Genomic DNA, 16,294 nt, shown 5'->3' on the forward strand with positions numbered 1-16,294 from the left:
GTCACTGCCATTTGCAAATAATTATTGGTGTTTGTTTTAACTTGCTGGAAGCTCCAGATGGTGGCTTTAATTATTTACTGCTGCAAAGCTGAGTGTAAGGTGAGTTTTTGATAGTGTTTTTGAAGCATTGTAGTGAACTATTTGTCCATGTGCCAAACAGGAAGACACGTCCAAGGCTCTGGCACGCCTCAAAAACCAAAATCACACTTCTGCATGTAGTTTCTGATAAAAGTTTTTGACTAATGAGATAGAGCTGCCATTTAGACATGAAGGATGTTATTTTTATGGGTGTACTCATCTTTTATAGATTGGTTTACTTAAATGCAGTGATTAAGTTGTTATTTTTGTATTTTAAATGGTTGTTTTTCTCCAATTACTGAAGCTGCTACAGGATAACATTTCTAACGTGTTGGATGGAATGGCTGGGAAAACCTCATTAACATCCTAAATATCCCTCTGGATGTCATCGTGTGATGTAGTAGATACTTCACCATGTTCTCACCCAGCAAGAAAAAAAGGCCATCCTCAAGATAAATATACTTTATGGCTCTGTTCTCAATGTGGTTGAAGCTTGTGTGGATCCTGGACGGAGTTAGATTTCCATTTTTATGCGTTTTTCAAAGCCTCAGTGACAATGCTGAAGAGTTCTTACCTAACATTATATTTGTTCTCTTCATGAGAAAAAGAAGCTGAAATTCATCAGGAAACATCTTTAATATTTGTTCTGGACTGTAAAAGTGTTAGCGCACTGTCAACCGAGGATTTAGAATCCATTCTGAAGTTTGAAATATGGAACATTTTTATTTCTTTCTGTGCTGAAAGAGCTCAGCAAATTTTCCAAGATGTTTTAAAATGAAATCAAAATAAATTAAAGTGCAAACATTTCTTAAAAACATGTGCTTATATACATTTCTCTTCTCTTTCCTTCTAGGTATAACAGACGCCAGCCATGCCAAAAACAAGTAAAGGGTCTAGACGCAGGGCTCAGGTCGGCAGACCCTGTCTGCTTTCAAGCATTGGCCAACAGAAGCTCCTTTGTTATATTTTCATTATCCTATTTCGATCAACACTTGTTTATGGAGCACTAGAACTCCAGCTGGATGAAGGGCAGCCAGCAGGGACCATTGTTGGTGACATCAGTGCAGGGCTACCACCCGGTGAAACAGCGACTCTTTACTTCATCTCTGACCATGAGGGCACAGGCGTCGGCAGCGACCTTCACATTGATGAGACCACTGGCATCATTACCACTGCACGCAGCTTGGACCGAGAGGAGAGAGACCACTATAACTTCATTGCGGTGACAATGACTGGCACAACTATTCAGGTGTCTATCACCGTTAACGATGTCAATGACCATGCACCTGTGTTCCCCAAAAAGAAATCTGTTCTGAAAATCCCAGAACACACAGCAGTTGGGACAAGATTTTCCCTGGATCCTGCCACTGATGCTGACAAGGATCAGCTGACTACCCAAGGCTATACTATTCGCGAGGGCAATGTTGGCCAAACATTTAGACTTGAGACCAAGAGGGGTGCAAACAAGGTTCTCTATCTAGACTTGGTGGTCAATGGACTGCTGGACAGAGAGAAGCGCTCATCGTACACCCTGGTGATAGAGGGCTTTGATGGAGGCTCACCAAGAAGGATAGGATCTATGACTCTAGAAGTGACAGTGACGGACATCAATGACCATGCACCAGTCTTTAATCAGAGCAGATACCATGCAATCATCTCTGAAAATCTTCCACAAGGGAGTAGCATTTTACAGGTCAGTTCAAGTCTTTTTAGTGTCTTGGCTGTTGACTTAAACTAGGTGGACAGGGCTGCTTTAATGTTTGACCTTCTTTGTGTTTGCAGGTGTTTGCAACTGATGAAGATGAAGGTGATAATGGTTTGGTCCTTTATGAAATCAACCGTCGCCAGAGTGATCCTGACCGTTACTTTGTCATTGATCTTAAGTCAGGAGTCATCACTCTCAATAAACCACTGGACTTTGAGCTGAAGAGAGTCCATGAGCTGGTGGTACAGGCCAAAGATAATGCTAGCCAGCCTGAGGTAATTCCATCACAGCTATCCACTGCATTGAGCATTAGGTACAATGGACAATTTTTATTGTAGGTAAAAATGCAGATGGTTATTGATGACATTTTTGCATATAAGTGATAAAAAATAGTGACGCGTTTTTGCTGATTTATTTTGCAATTTTGTGGCAAAAACAAAGCGACTGTAGAGTATAGCAATGTAGCGGTAGTTTAATGGTTCTATAAAAGCAAACAAAAAAACAAACAATTGTGAGGAAAGATTTTGATTGTGCTTTTACATCTTCCCAGGTCACCAATGCATTTGTGACAATTCATGTCCGTGATTTCAATGACAACCAGCCTACCATGACTATCATCTTCCTCAGTGAGGATGGCTCCCCGAGAATCTCAGAAGGAGCCCAACCAGGCCAGTATGTAGCTCGGATTTCTGTCACTGATCCAGACTATGGAGAGTATGCGAATGTCAATGTCTCCCTGGAGGGGGGCGATGGGAAATTTGCTCTAACAACCAAAGACAGCATAATTTACCTGATATATGTGGACCAGATCTTGGACAGAGAGGAGCGGGATTCCTATGATCTCAGGGTGATGGCCACAGACTCAGGCACACCTCCCCTTAGAGCAGAGTCATCTTTCACTATCCAGGTGACAGATGTCAATGACAACCCTCCACTGTTTGACCAGCAGGCCTACAGACAAACCATTCCTGAGGTGGTCTACCCAGGATCGTTTGTTCTTCAGGTAACGGCCAGGGACAAGGACCAGGGTCCCAATGGAGATGTGCGGTACAGCTTGCTAAAGGGTAAAAACTCTCGCTCTGATTGGTTTTCAATTGATCCAATAACGGGGATAATCACCACAGCAACAGCTCTTGACTTTGAATCAGAGCCAACCCCGAGTGTAACTGTTGTTGCAATGGATGGTGGCCGACCGCCACTGTCTTCCACAGTGAAGGTAGATATTGTGCTACAGGACGTTAATGATAACACGCCTGTGTTTTCCAAGAGTTTCTACAATGCTTCAATCAAGGAGAACACCTCAGCTGGAACATGCTTCTTAGAGGTAAGAAAAGCAAGAAGTGTACTTTGACCCCTTGGGCAATTTTGCTATCTTACCTACAAGTTTACATTACGTTTAGTCTCACCAATATAATATTGTCCTACTTATAAAGGTAAAAAGGCCTAGCATAAATGTCTCCCTTGTGCTCTTATCTTTTTGTTAAGTTTGTCCTTTCTCTCGCACCATATTCTTGACATTTATATCTAATACAAAAGCCTGATTTATACATGAATTTAAAGCAGTCTGGAACTCACACTTGTATATAAAGTAAAACACAATTATAAAGCTCAGGTTCAAAGGTTGTTTAAGAGAATGCTCTATGTCTAAGGTCTAAATTATTCATTCAGCAGCTATTTTAGGAGGAAAAGATTTATAAAAGGAAGAAAGAAAAGCCATTAAGAAAGACAAGGGAGTGAAACCTTAACTGAATTCCTGAAGCTACTGCAAGCAGATTTACTCAGTACTTGTATGTCCCTTCTCTAACCCCATGGGGTAACCATGGCATCCAATCCAGCTGCATACAGTGAACTCTAAGTATGTGTCCGTTATCTCGCTGGAGATTTTCTTGCCTTCCTTTCATCACAATTCCAGCAGCTCATGTATAATAGGAGAACTTCTGTGAGAAATGAAAGCTCAAGTCTGCCTGTTTGTTTCCAGCAAGGTCTTAATGTTGCATCATGAACTGTTTAGACCATCTGTTTTTACAGGTTGGGTTTGCTCCTCTGAGAAGCAAAGGGAAAGGAAATCAAGAATGGAAGTTATTACTAATGCTCAAGATATTTAAAGAAGCCGTACTTGTTGGACTGCATTCACATAAAATGTTCTGATCTACTGATCAAACTATTTGAACTAGAAGTGAAGTAGTTTTTTTGTTTACATTTGTTTTGGTTGCTTTCACAAATGGTGTCTGTGGAAATCAGTTTACTGGCCTGCTCTGCCAATGCACAGCATACTTGATATCAACTCTGTAGTTGTGATAGCCAGTCTGCTGAATTTATATAATTCTCACATAAATCATGTGGTCCCCCAATCTAGCTGTTGCAACCATCTATCCCTCCTAGCCAGAAGATATTTTGGCATTAGGCTCTGATGTAATCCTATGCCAGACATTATGGGTGGTTTTTCCAGTAGACTGCAGTATGACTAAGATTTCATGTGCTCATTCCAACACGTTTTTCAGGGTTTCCTTTTTCTTGGTGTGACCAGGCCAGGAGTCTCTGAATAAGAGTCTCCCTGCAAGAGTTGTGATTTGCAGCATAACGGCAGCTAATGTTAAATTTCTTTTTTCAGTTAGTGGAATATTTGGCTGCTTAGAAGAGACACAGATGCTTACACATGATGTTACAGGCAGTACTACAGCCTAATAAATCTTTTTTTTCTGCTTTTTTTCAAAAACTGTACAGTTATTGTTAATTGTGTAATTTTGGAGCATTCAATATCCTGTTCTGTCAGTTAAGGACAAATTGAAGATCTGGGTCACCTCAGTTTACTTTTTTGTGGGATGTTATTTGAAATAGGCAATCCTGTTGTGAGCTATTGTCACGTTCCCGGGAGTCAAGACAAATGTGGACTGTTCTCAGAATTGTACCAATATTTATAGAAGATAACAATCAGTGTTTGGAGTTTTAAATTATCATGCTGGCTTGGCTGGCTTGGTCTGGGGTTTGGGCGGTTATATTAAACAGGGTAAGCTAGCCAATATTTAATATCTAAGCAAGGAAATGTGTTATCAAAAAAATGTAGAGGTTATGCTGTTCTTGTGTTGATTATGGTTCGGTTCCAGGTTTTCTTATGGTTTTTCTTCCTTTTTTGTTCCATTGCTGTTTCTCTTAATATCTTTCTCAGTACATCTCTTTTTTATTCCTTCTCATTCTTTGCTCAAGCATACTCACTTCCACTCTGTGCATAGGAAGTGTCTTATCAGTTTGGCCACTCCAGTAATCTTTAATGTGCCGGACTGTTTATGCAGCCACAACACAAAGGGGCTATTTATTTTTTTGGTTTCCTTGCTTTCCTTTTCCTTTGGTTCCTTCAAGTATTTCCCAAGCATGAGAGGTTATAGAGCCTTTTAGTGTGTATGGGAAATATATTCTTAATGGCCACTTCCATAATCTGAGGTGTTAAAAGGCATGAGAACAACCAGAATTTGAAGATGGGAATGAAAAATGACTTTCTTTAGAAAGTTGTATTGTTGTATGTAGTTTATTGTATGTATATGGGTATGGGGGGGGGGATAGTTAGACATTTCATAATTCAATTCAGGTGTGATTTCGAGTGCTTCAAGGTGATTATAGAAGGATTATAAGTGCATTGTGATGCAAATCCCCACCTTCTCCCTGGGTAGCTACTTGGCGTCATTTAAGCTAACTGATTTACTCTCCTTATCTTTAAATAGTGGTACAAAATAATTTGCAGCATTATTGTTTTACTTTGAAAAGGTTTGTTCTAATTAAATCACAGGCGTGATTAATAACAACACCATTTGTGGACTTCAAATTATTTTGAACAAAAATAAATACAGACGGACAGACAGACAGACAGACAGACAGACAGACAGACAGACAGACAGACAGATAGATAGATGTTGGGGAGGAAATGCACCATCATCAGACTTTACTTTACTAGTAGCATGTTAGATGAAATTATAATAGAAGAAAACGGAAAATTATGTCTTATGCAATAAACAAGAGGGTAAAATCAAAAGAGGCAAGTTTTTGGAAATTAAGCATGCAAAAACAAAGTGAACAGCTCTCATGAAAGCATATGTGCAGGTGCATGTCTATATGTCGTGCATCTGTCTGCGTGTACTTGTGTACACTCCCGAGGCCAAGATATCACTTTCAGCAGGTGATGCGTCTCCCCTGTGATGTTCAGCATGTGGTTTTCAGGTCAGGCCTGTTAAACAGCACTCAATCACTCAGACAGACACACAGATGTGCCCATTTGGGAGCACATCTGAGAGAGGGATTTTTGCTCGTTAATGCTGCTATAGAATGTCACCGCGGCAATTCAGATGTTTCACAATGTATGTTAGTAAAATTCAGTTCCACTGTTTGAAATGTGAGTGATCATAAGCAATAAGAAACAAATGAGTCAGGGATTATCATCATGTGGTTTTGGATGATACAACTTTCTGAATGTCCAAGAGTGAATAAAGCTCTGGTCAGCATTAGAAACCTGCCTACAAAGATTTGTCAGCCATTTGCAATGAATTACAAATGCTTTGGTAGCTACAAAATATTTTGCTGACATTCTAAGTACAGATTGCACAACATCTGCATTTTAAATGTGAACGTTCTTATAACTCTCTGAAACAGGGTTGAGACATCTGGATGACAAAATTCTGTGTAACTGAACCATATTTTAGTGACCACATACGATGTTTTCTTTTATTTGCAAAATGGAAAAGAAAAGCAATTTCAACTGTGGTCAAATGTTCTGAGAATGATGGAAGAAAACAAGTAAAAGCAAACATATGGAAGTGATTAGAAACTTAGATAAAGTGTAAAGTTATTCATATCTCTTACATTTTATACATTTTGTGACATTATAAACACAATCTTCCATGTATCTATGGGAATTTTATATGAAAATCTAACACAAAATAGTGACTATTTGTAAAGAAGTAGGAAAAGGTATTCATGATTTTCAACATTTTTACAAACCAATATATGAAAAGTGTGTTGTGCAATTGTATTCAGCCTCCTTGAGTCAAATCTTTGAGCTATCACCATTTGGTCCAATTGAAGATACAGGTCTTTTGAAGTATTTCAATATTAGCTTTGCATGCCTATTCACTGGGCTATTTTTATTTTCTTTACAAAACAGGTCAGACTCAATCGGAGAGAATAGAAAACGTCTGTGAACATAAATGGTATGTTCAAGTTGACATGCAATTTTAGTTTTTTGCCATACAAAGGATTTAAAAATAAATTTAAGTCTCTCCTAGTCAGAGCAACTTATTCCATGTTTGCTGTGTGACCTACAGGGCGTTTGGTCAAGCACTTCTAATGGTTTTCTTTAAATAATTGCTTCTATTCACTCTTTCATAAATGTCATATTTGTAGAGCACATGACTACCTGAGCTATAAATCGTTACATCTCCTCTAGGGCTTCTATTGGCTTGTAAGCTACTTTTCAATCAATCAAGCTGGATGGCAATATGTTAGGTTTGGAGTTGTGCAATGCACTTTGCATTTTTAAATGATAGATTGAACAAAACTATGTAAGATGTTAAAAGCAGGATTTTTTTTTTATCTTGCCCAACTTTATTCTCAGCTTAAATCTAACTTTTCAGTAAAAGTGTCAGGCGTTTGTTAGATAACATTTTGTGCAAAAACAAGATCATGAAGACCAAGAAATGCACCAAATAGGGCAGGGATCAAGTTAAGTTTGAATTACACAAGTAATCTTATATTGATAACCCCTGAAAGCCATGGGCTTTATTAGATTTTATATAATTCCATCAGATAAGCATGTCACACCTCAGATTTTTATGTGTAAAAAATGTTTTGAGGTTTTTTAAAAATATTTTTACAAGAATCTCAGTCTTGTTTTATTCTGAGAATACCACTTTTTATATGTAGTAATACCATCTGTGCTGCCTCATCTTTTATCAGTCTTTGCTATAGTTAAATCAAGTACATCATTGCAGTACGAGTTTGTAAAAACGTACCCTTGCATCTTTATTCTATTCCATTTGATTCCAGGTGATTAATATTCTTTTTATTTTGTTTCTTAAATTGTGCCCATTGAGAAAATCTGCTGATGGAAGTCTAAAAAAGCAGCAGACGGTATTGAACAAGAGCATATGTGCATATGGTGTGAAGATGAAGGAAAGAGCTTACACACAGGAGAGAGAAAAACTTATTTTGCCAGGTGGTGTTAGTCCTTCTGAATCTCCCACAAAACCACTTAGACAAACACAACACCCTGTTCTGTCAGAGCAATCAGCTCTTTTGGTGTAACAGCCATATTCAAGATCCATTTGCCTGAAGTCTCTGTAGCCCCCGAATAATGAAATACTAATGATACTTAAAACAAACACACACATGCTCTAGGGACTAATTGCATTTGTTAAACCCATATCAATGGAGCGGGAGACGTATGATGATGCATCGAGAGCAGGGAGGTTATTCATCTTTAGCTTCCCGTAAGACTCAACTAGTCTCCTGCTGGTGTCGTGCATAATCTGGGCCCCTCTCTTTGGAAACCAGAGCCAGAACAAACCACAGTTTGAATTTGGAGTTTAGACAGTCTGTTGAAGCCCAGAGTCACAAAACACCCACTTTGAATTTTATTAGGCTTAAAAATGTGTTGGAAGATAAAATTTATTGTCCAGTTGATGTTTCCAGTCCTGCTTTGTTTTGTGAACTGCCAATTGGTCAATAAAGAGTCGCCATGCTTTGTTTAAGCTTTATCTTTTGAGTGTTTTGATTTATCTGTTAGCATCTTCTCCCTTGGGTCAAGAGCTAAGCGAAGACAAGTTGTGGTTTCCTGTGATCCCTGGAACCAAATGTGTCAGTGGGATCTAACAGGTGATAAATGTTAACAAATGGCAGGGTTCACACACAAAGAGACACCACTGTGATAGAAAATTTGGTGAATCATTCCATGCTGCTAACAGCTGGCTCTGTTCTGACATGTTTTGGTCTCTGTGGTACACATATTGTCAATTTACCCGACTCGCTCTCACCAACTCACACATCTCCTAGGTCCAGGCTATGTTGACAGGATGTGTGTGACAAGGGATCAAGACAGTGTGTCTGCTATGTGAGCTATTCTCATAACATCCATCATCGCTCAGTGTGAATTCATCACCTGTTTGCTACTGAAGACTCAGATCCCAGAGAGAAAATCCATTATGGCTTGGCTGCGCCTGTGAAATTTACAGATAATGAGCTTGGCTTTATCTTCAAAAGCTGAAGTAATATCGGTCCTTAAGACTTACTTAGACATCCCTATAAATGTTAAGCCCGGAGTTTGAGTTTTCCCTATATAGAAACCCAGATTTACTGACGACTCAATTATGGCTGTCAGGTGTTTGGCTGTTTTGATTATTCAGTTTGTCTTGAGAAAGACAGTCAAAAAGATGTTAATATAATAGTTTTGTTTAATGCAGTAGCTATTTTGTCATGGCAGACTGTTAGCAGGATGTTCCCAACTTAAGGTGGATTTTACTTTTTGAATTTTTTATCCAAATAATCTTTACATTTAAAAGACCTCCAACCTTCTTGGATATGGCAGTTGTCCTAACATGGGCAAAATGGATATTCTGAGCATACAGTGGGCTTTCTTCATAACTTCAGACTTTGCTCTGTGAGGTTACAAATCCAGGTTGCAGACAGTTTACATCAGCAAAGATCCATTATAAATAAAGCAGTGCACTTTGAACTATGCTGTAATGTTACCGCAATACTACCGTTGTACTTTAAACACTTTTTACAATTATCGGTTGTTCTCATACCTACCAAGACTGGAATCTACTCAGAGGAACCCAATAGTGAAAGCACACAACATTCTTTTTACACTGTAGCGACTGGTAAATAGCCCAGATTTTCCACTGATCTTGAAAATATCTCTCTGTTAGAATAATTTCAGTGGTAATTGACTTCAAATGTTGAACTCTTATCAAACAGCTTTCCTTTTGCATGGAACATTTTTCAGCTCTTTTGTGGAAATGCTTTCAAAAGCAGTACTTTAGTTCCACATCACAAGTTGTTGGGATATGCCATGTTTCAAACCTATCAGTGTTCATTCATGTGTGACCTGACTTGCCATTGCCTCTGTAGAGGGGATGGCCTTATGCCTCATTAAGCCCAATACTCTGTACCATATGGTAGTAGGAGCTTTCCTTCTTTCACTGCCTTTTTCTCTCTTTTTCTCCATTTTTAACTCCCTTCTCTTTCATTTCTTCATCTCACCTGTTATGGATTATTTCTCTCTGTTCGGTTTTTCATTCACTCACCCCTTCACCTCATGTCTCATGAGCTTTTATTCTGATAGTTGCTTTGTCAAAAATATTTCTTTCTTTGTGCTCACCTGTATGTTGTTTTTGCTTTTTGATTCATGTCCTCCTAAGTATTGGTTTATCATTACTTTTTGAACTCAGTTAAACTCTGGATGTCACTTTTGAGGACATGGTAAAAGCATAGTAAAACAGCCATGCAATAAAATTTGCATTTTGTAGAATTTATGATGTTTTCCCAAAATGAACCAATAAATTGAAAACAACCATCAGACCAAATTCATGGTTTGCCACCCACTGCACTCGGCCTCAATTCCTGGCAAATGTAAAATTAGTCATTTGTATCTGTCTGGGAAGGCCTGTTGTAGTATTCTGCAGATGACCATGGGCTGCCCAGATTTTGTGACTGTGTGCAGTAATAGGACCCAGTATGTAAAAACATAGTGACAGTTTTAACAAATATGTAATAAACCTATTGTTTATTGGTTTAATCTTAAACCTATTTAAACCTATTGCAGCTTTAATCCAGTCCAGTTTTTTAACATTGACAGTGCTTTAAATATACCTCTGGCCGTTGAAGACAAAAAGCATAGGCATAATGCATTTGCAAAAAGTAAAGCATTTTTTTATTTGCTGTTGTTGTTTGCCTCTATAGTGTGTTCAGCCAGAGCAAAAGATAGTGATATCAATTTGTGAAACACCACATTATAAAACGGCTGCAGTCACTAGAATTTGAACAGAGAGCACACACTTGTCATAATAGACATATTTTCTGTCTCTCTCTTCCTGCATATCTCTCTACACCAGCTTCCCTGCTCTGTTTTTGTTTTTGCCTCTTTAGCACTCACTTTCTCTTTGAGTCAGTACTTCATCACTGTATAGCTGCTTGTTGGTTAAATCATCTATTTTCCCTGTTCTCTGCAGCCTGAGAATGGAAGGAACAACGTCAGCCATATAAAAAAATGGAAAGTCAGCCACACAAAAAGGTCATAGTCTTACTGCAGTAGAACAGCAGGGGATCCCAAGGTTCTCTGCAGTTCATTAGGTCTTACTGATCTAATTTTCCGTCACACCAAGTTAAGTTGCCGTAAATTAGCATGCTTCCTCTTTCTCCATGTCACATTTTCTTTTTTAACGGGTTCTGCAGTTTTTAGCAGCAGGTGGTTGATCATTAAAGAGTGAAGTGAGGTACAAGTGCTTTCTTCCCAGTGTATCAGTTTCTGTCATTGAGAGATTTCAGATGAGAAGTCGGAGAGGGTCAAGAACAGTATTTTCACAGTGTGACAGAGCAAATGAATTTTTAAAATCAAGTGGATATTTGTGTGTATGAAAGTGTGTTCTACCAATAACTCTGGCACCAGTTCAACTCAAGCAGTGCTGTTAGTGTCCCAGCTTTTTTTACTCTCCTTCAAAAGGGTCAAAGACAGTTCAGATATAGGTTCTAGTTTTCTCTTCTTAATCTTTGTGCGCCAGTCAGACCTTTGATTTCCCATCCCTAGTTTTTGTAAAAACATTGACCTGCCGATAGACATTTTAGCTCATTCCAATTTATCTTTAAGAAGCATATTAAAAAGAACATATACATCCATTAAAATATTGTTTTCTGGGATTCTTGCATGAGCAGTCAGTAATTCTTTACATCAGGAACAGTGGCAAATGCAAGTTGTTGGGGAGAACAGTCACTGTAAAACACATTATTATTGATATTTTAAAACAAACAAGAAATGATAGTGTTTGAGTTTTAAACTGAATTTAACATATAACATTAGCAATTAATGTGGACAGACTGGTGAGAATGACAAAATATCAATTTCTTTTTTTATTAGAGAAAATAGATCCTTACCATAAATTCCCAAATGGTCAACAGGATTTCCAACCCCATCTTGTTTTGCAGTGGTCTTTTCAAGTTTAAAAGCTCTCACAGCCTGAATGAACTGCAAATATGTTGCAGCCTGTCCTAGAAATTCTTTTAGCTTTTCAGATTTCTGTGCTTCCTTTGACTTCATTTTTAAACCCCTTAATGGCACTAAGCATAGTTGTTCTTCTCACCATGACAAGCTTCTGTGCAGATGACTATTGTCAAATTGGTGTCCAGATAATGGTGCATTACTGATATGTAAACAAGTGGAATATGGAATTTTTGATTTTCAAATCAAGTTCAAATTTTCCCACTTGTCTTCTGTGACTTTCTCCTCAGAAACTCAAATGTATATGGATGCTGAAAGGAAAGGAGAAGGGAGTAATACTCCAGATCAGTCATGTCTTAATGGTGCCAAAAGACATAGCGTTAAACATATCTGATGTCTCATTCAGCTTTGTCTGTTTAACGTCACAGAAATGGGAGAGAGCAATGAAGGATATTTTCTATACAAAATGATCCACATCACGCCTCTTGCTCTCTATTCGTCTCCCAGATGCACATCTGTCATGTGTACACCTCATTCTGTCTTTTCTTCAGAATTTGGCTTTTATGAGAACAGTTCCCCCCACAACATGCTTATTTATGGTTCTAGTTAGTGAAAATTTCCACTGGCCTGTAGTAGAATATTTCACAAGAAATCTTTTCCAACCTCTCACCTGCCCTCGCTAGCCTTCACTGCTGTTATTCCATTCGTTTTCTTTTTTTTTTCTGTAAGTCCATTTAGGTCCTTGGCTGTCCAAACACTAAAAACTGGCACTTTCACATACATTTCATGGCATATTGCATGGCATATTAATATTTCTATTTATTATTAAATGTGTGCACAAAGGTTAACTGCAGCACAGGATGAAACCAGAGCATAGGCTTTAAGAGTCGAAACCACATAAAATAGGAAGCTTATTTCCACTGGCGGCCCTCATGCATGCAACTGTGTGGTTGTAGGCAGCTGTGTCAGACAGGGATGGAAGTGTAACAGGAGTGGAAATAATTTTCCTGTTAACATGGCCACATGCTTGACTCTGTTTCAATTCACTGCGAAAATCTTCAGTTGACTTGAATGAATAAAAGACAGATGACAACAACTATTATTTTTTCCCCAGTGGCAGAATGTTAATTCAAAACATTTTTATGAAGTTTTAATCTATCATATTTCTTCTATTTTTGACAAATTTTAGGAGAAATTGTTTATATTTTCAAAAAAATGTGAAATATATTTCAGAGGTCATACAAGGGTATCATTTGATTATTTATCTAAAACATGTACTAATTTTTCTTTGAACTGCATTTGATCCATTTCATGGTGGTCTTTTTCCTAATTTCAAGCAGCCTTACTCTAAGTTGTCATTAGCAGGAAATAATTTTTCATACCCCCACCACTTTTCAGTATTCCCTTACTGCCATCCACACAGAGTCTAGCTCTTACAAGCCATATGACAGAATTCAGATCACACATCACATGTTTTTATTGGAGCTACAAAAGGACTCTGAGATGAATCTCTCTGACATGAAACAGTAGTTGCTATGTGACATTTTAACTTTGCACTGATTACATTTTCAGCCTTCTGGCGTGGCTGAGGTGTTGGCTGGGGAAAGGTAAATCCTCTCATTTATCCTCATTCTTGGTCTTGCTGCTGTATGTGATTTAACTTTTTGAGTAAGGATGTGTCAGATTTAATGTCAATTTAGGAGAACCAACATTTTTCTGAGCATGTGGCCCATTTTCAACTCAGTGGTTTTGGAACCGCTTCACTGTGGCCAAACACGCCCTGAGTGCACTGTGCAGTTTAGGAACCTCTTTATACTACTTGGAATAAATCTCTTGGGTTTGAAATAACATGTCAGTTGTAGAGAATTTAGCATTTAAAAGCAATCAGAAATGCTGAAGTAGTTGCAAAAAGATGATTGTGACTGTGTTCCTGTTGAAATAATTAAAAGAAATGACAGCAGAAAAAGCTGCACGCACCAACCCTCATTAGATGTCCATGTCTTGTATCACAGTTGCTGTTTTTCACTGGAGTTTAATGTTTTCACATCCTGGCTCAGCAGTGTGGTTTCTTCGGCATTTGCTATGGGACCAGTTGGAAGTTGGAAAGCTGCAAAGGAATGTCTATTATATAAGTAATTAGTCTATTTTTTTTTAAATGAGTGGAAAGCAGTATTTTTTACTACAACCTGTGTGAGTTTCTGACTATGTACATGTCAAAAATACAATTTCTCAAAGACATAATTAAAATTATAAATCAGAGATTTATGGAGTCTTTTTTAAAACAAAGACAACCCCAACCCTGGGATCTAATATTATCTAGTTGGCATGACTAGCACTGTTAACAAAATGGAATCTCCACTGCCCAAGTGTTTGCCCTTCAAAATCCAGGTCCTTAACAATAGTTCTCAGATTTACAACAGGCTGGCAGAATTTCCAAATCCATCATGTTCCATGACAGATGTTTGAAAGCTAAAATGACCAAATCAAATCTGCTGTAATAATTTCCACACTGAAGAGTTTTGTTGTCAGCATACTTGGTAAATATTACAAAGGTGTGTTCACCAGCAGAAAAAGACTAACATTTTGAACTTTCAGTTGGCTGGTGTGCAATCAAGGTCAGTGAAGGGAAAAAAAATAGTAGATTACTGTCAGCAGCAGATTTGTTGATTTATTCACACAGCACTAGGAATTTTTGTGCTAACCTGTTGCATTGAAATTTCATTGACACTCCTGTATTTATTGCATGACCAATTGTCTCTGCTAATGGACTGACTGAGTGATCCAGTCTTCCGTTGTGTCTGTATTAGTTGCAGACATTTGTGTATCGGCTAGCATCCCTGTCTCTAGGGAAAGATCAATTTAGAATCCTGGAAGGAATTTCTGAGTTGGTCAAGTGCTGTTCATACAAATAAACACACATTTCTCATGTACAAACATTTATGTAGACTCGTGCTCCCACATAAACACTGGGACACGTACATGCTAGTTGACACCCATACCACTGGCGGGGTGTACGGCGTATTTTGTGCAGAACTCCAGGGGACAATTAAAGAGGAGCTGCTTGATTGCAAGGAGCTCAGAGTACCAGAACTGCTTCTCTCATGCCGGATGTGAGGACTAATGCAATCTATCGAAGGGTATTTTCTCTTCTTTGGAGCCTTTGTATCTTATCTGAAGGATTATTCTTTCAAGTCATGCATATGGAGAAAATGAGATCACAGGAAGTGCAGAACAGATGATATGCTGTTGTCTGCAATTGATATATACTTACTATTCTAACAAAATCCTCCATTCTGATATTAGATTGCAGTCTGAGGCTGAGCTTCAAGGACTCAAATCATGACTATAAGATAAACAATTAAAATGAAGTAGATTCCAAATATTGGGTACATAAGCATAGCTTACTACATAAAAAAAACTAAGAAAAGTAGTTTTGTGTAAAACAGTTTTTACATCTATACTACTTTATACAGTATGTCCTCATTTTAAAATAAATCTATCCTTTCTCAAATGTTACAAAAACACACACATGCATGCATAATAGTTAGTTTTCGCTTTTGGCAATACAAGCACCTACACTGGATTTGCTAGCTGGTTTTGGCAAGAAGACCACCGTCGACTGCAGGTGTTGGAATCATTAACTCCAGTTCTGCTTTAGCTGCACCATCAGCATCCACCTCTTTAGTCTTGGCTCTCATTGCATCAGTCTGTAGGAATTCTTGTGTATTCTGCTGTGGATACATGTGCTTGAGCAAGAGCCTCTCATGGTGGCAAAATGTGAAGGTTTTAGTTCATTAGGCAGAAAATGGTCACAAGTTTAGTGAAAATTCATTGCTGTACAATTCGCATTGATGTTTTCTTTATCAGTTTAAAAAGTTATGAGTTAAGCAACATCCAGCTTTGTTAAATTACAGGGAAGGGAAACTGTTTTTTTCATATCTGATTCACATAGTTTAAGTATCTTCAAAACCTGGCAACCAATTAGAAAACAAACAAAAAAAAAAACATGTATTAAAGCTCAGAAAGTTTCCTGCCCAGTTTTAATTTTATATATTTTTTTTATTCTGATTTCCATTTGTAAACTACAATCAACAGAATCCCAAATTTTTATTGTAGCCTTTCTAACATTATTTATTTAAATTAGGAGATGCGATGCCGCACCTTGTGTCTGGAGTGAGAATTAGTGTAAAACAGGGTGTTACTATTTTTATAAAAAATAAAAACTAATTAAAATTTTGGCATTCTAGAAATTGCTTCAGCGAACATATGTGTGTACATCTGTGCATATTTACCCTCAAAAATGAACACCGTTATTA

The 16,294-nt window shown here is 37.9% G+C and overlaps 1 protein-coding gene across 2 annotated transcripts in view; it reads left to right on the forward strand.

The window, feature by feature from the left end:
• Nucleotides 1-16,294, forward strand: part of LOC102230862 (protocadherin-16-like) — an 88,440-nt gene that overhangs the window by 15,661 nt on the left and 56,485 nt on the right. The window contains exons 2-4 of one of the 2 annotated variants that reach the window (XM_023342050.1): nucleotides 932-1,771; nucleotides 1,861-2,058; nucleotides 2,334-3,107. The exons of the other annotated variant lie outside the window; for it this stretch is intronic. Coding sequence (XP_023197818.1) covers nucleotides 950-1,771; nucleotides 1,861-2,058; nucleotides 2,334-3,107 — 1,794 coding nt within the window. The 5' untranslated portion in view covers nucleotides 932-949. The remainder of the gene's footprint in view (nucleotides 1-931; nucleotides 1,772-1,860; nucleotides 2,059-2,333; nucleotides 3,108-16,294) is intronic. 2 annotated transcript variants of the gene reach the window in all.

Source organism: Xiphophorus maculatus, chromosome 11 (assembly GCF_002775205.1).
Source record: "Xiphophorus maculatus strain JP 163 A chromosome 11, X_maculatus-5.0-male, whole genome shotgun sequence".
Taxonomy (NCBI): domain Eukaryota; kingdom Metazoa; phylum Chordata; class Actinopteri; order Cyprinodontiformes; family Poeciliidae; genus Xiphophorus; species Xiphophorus maculatus.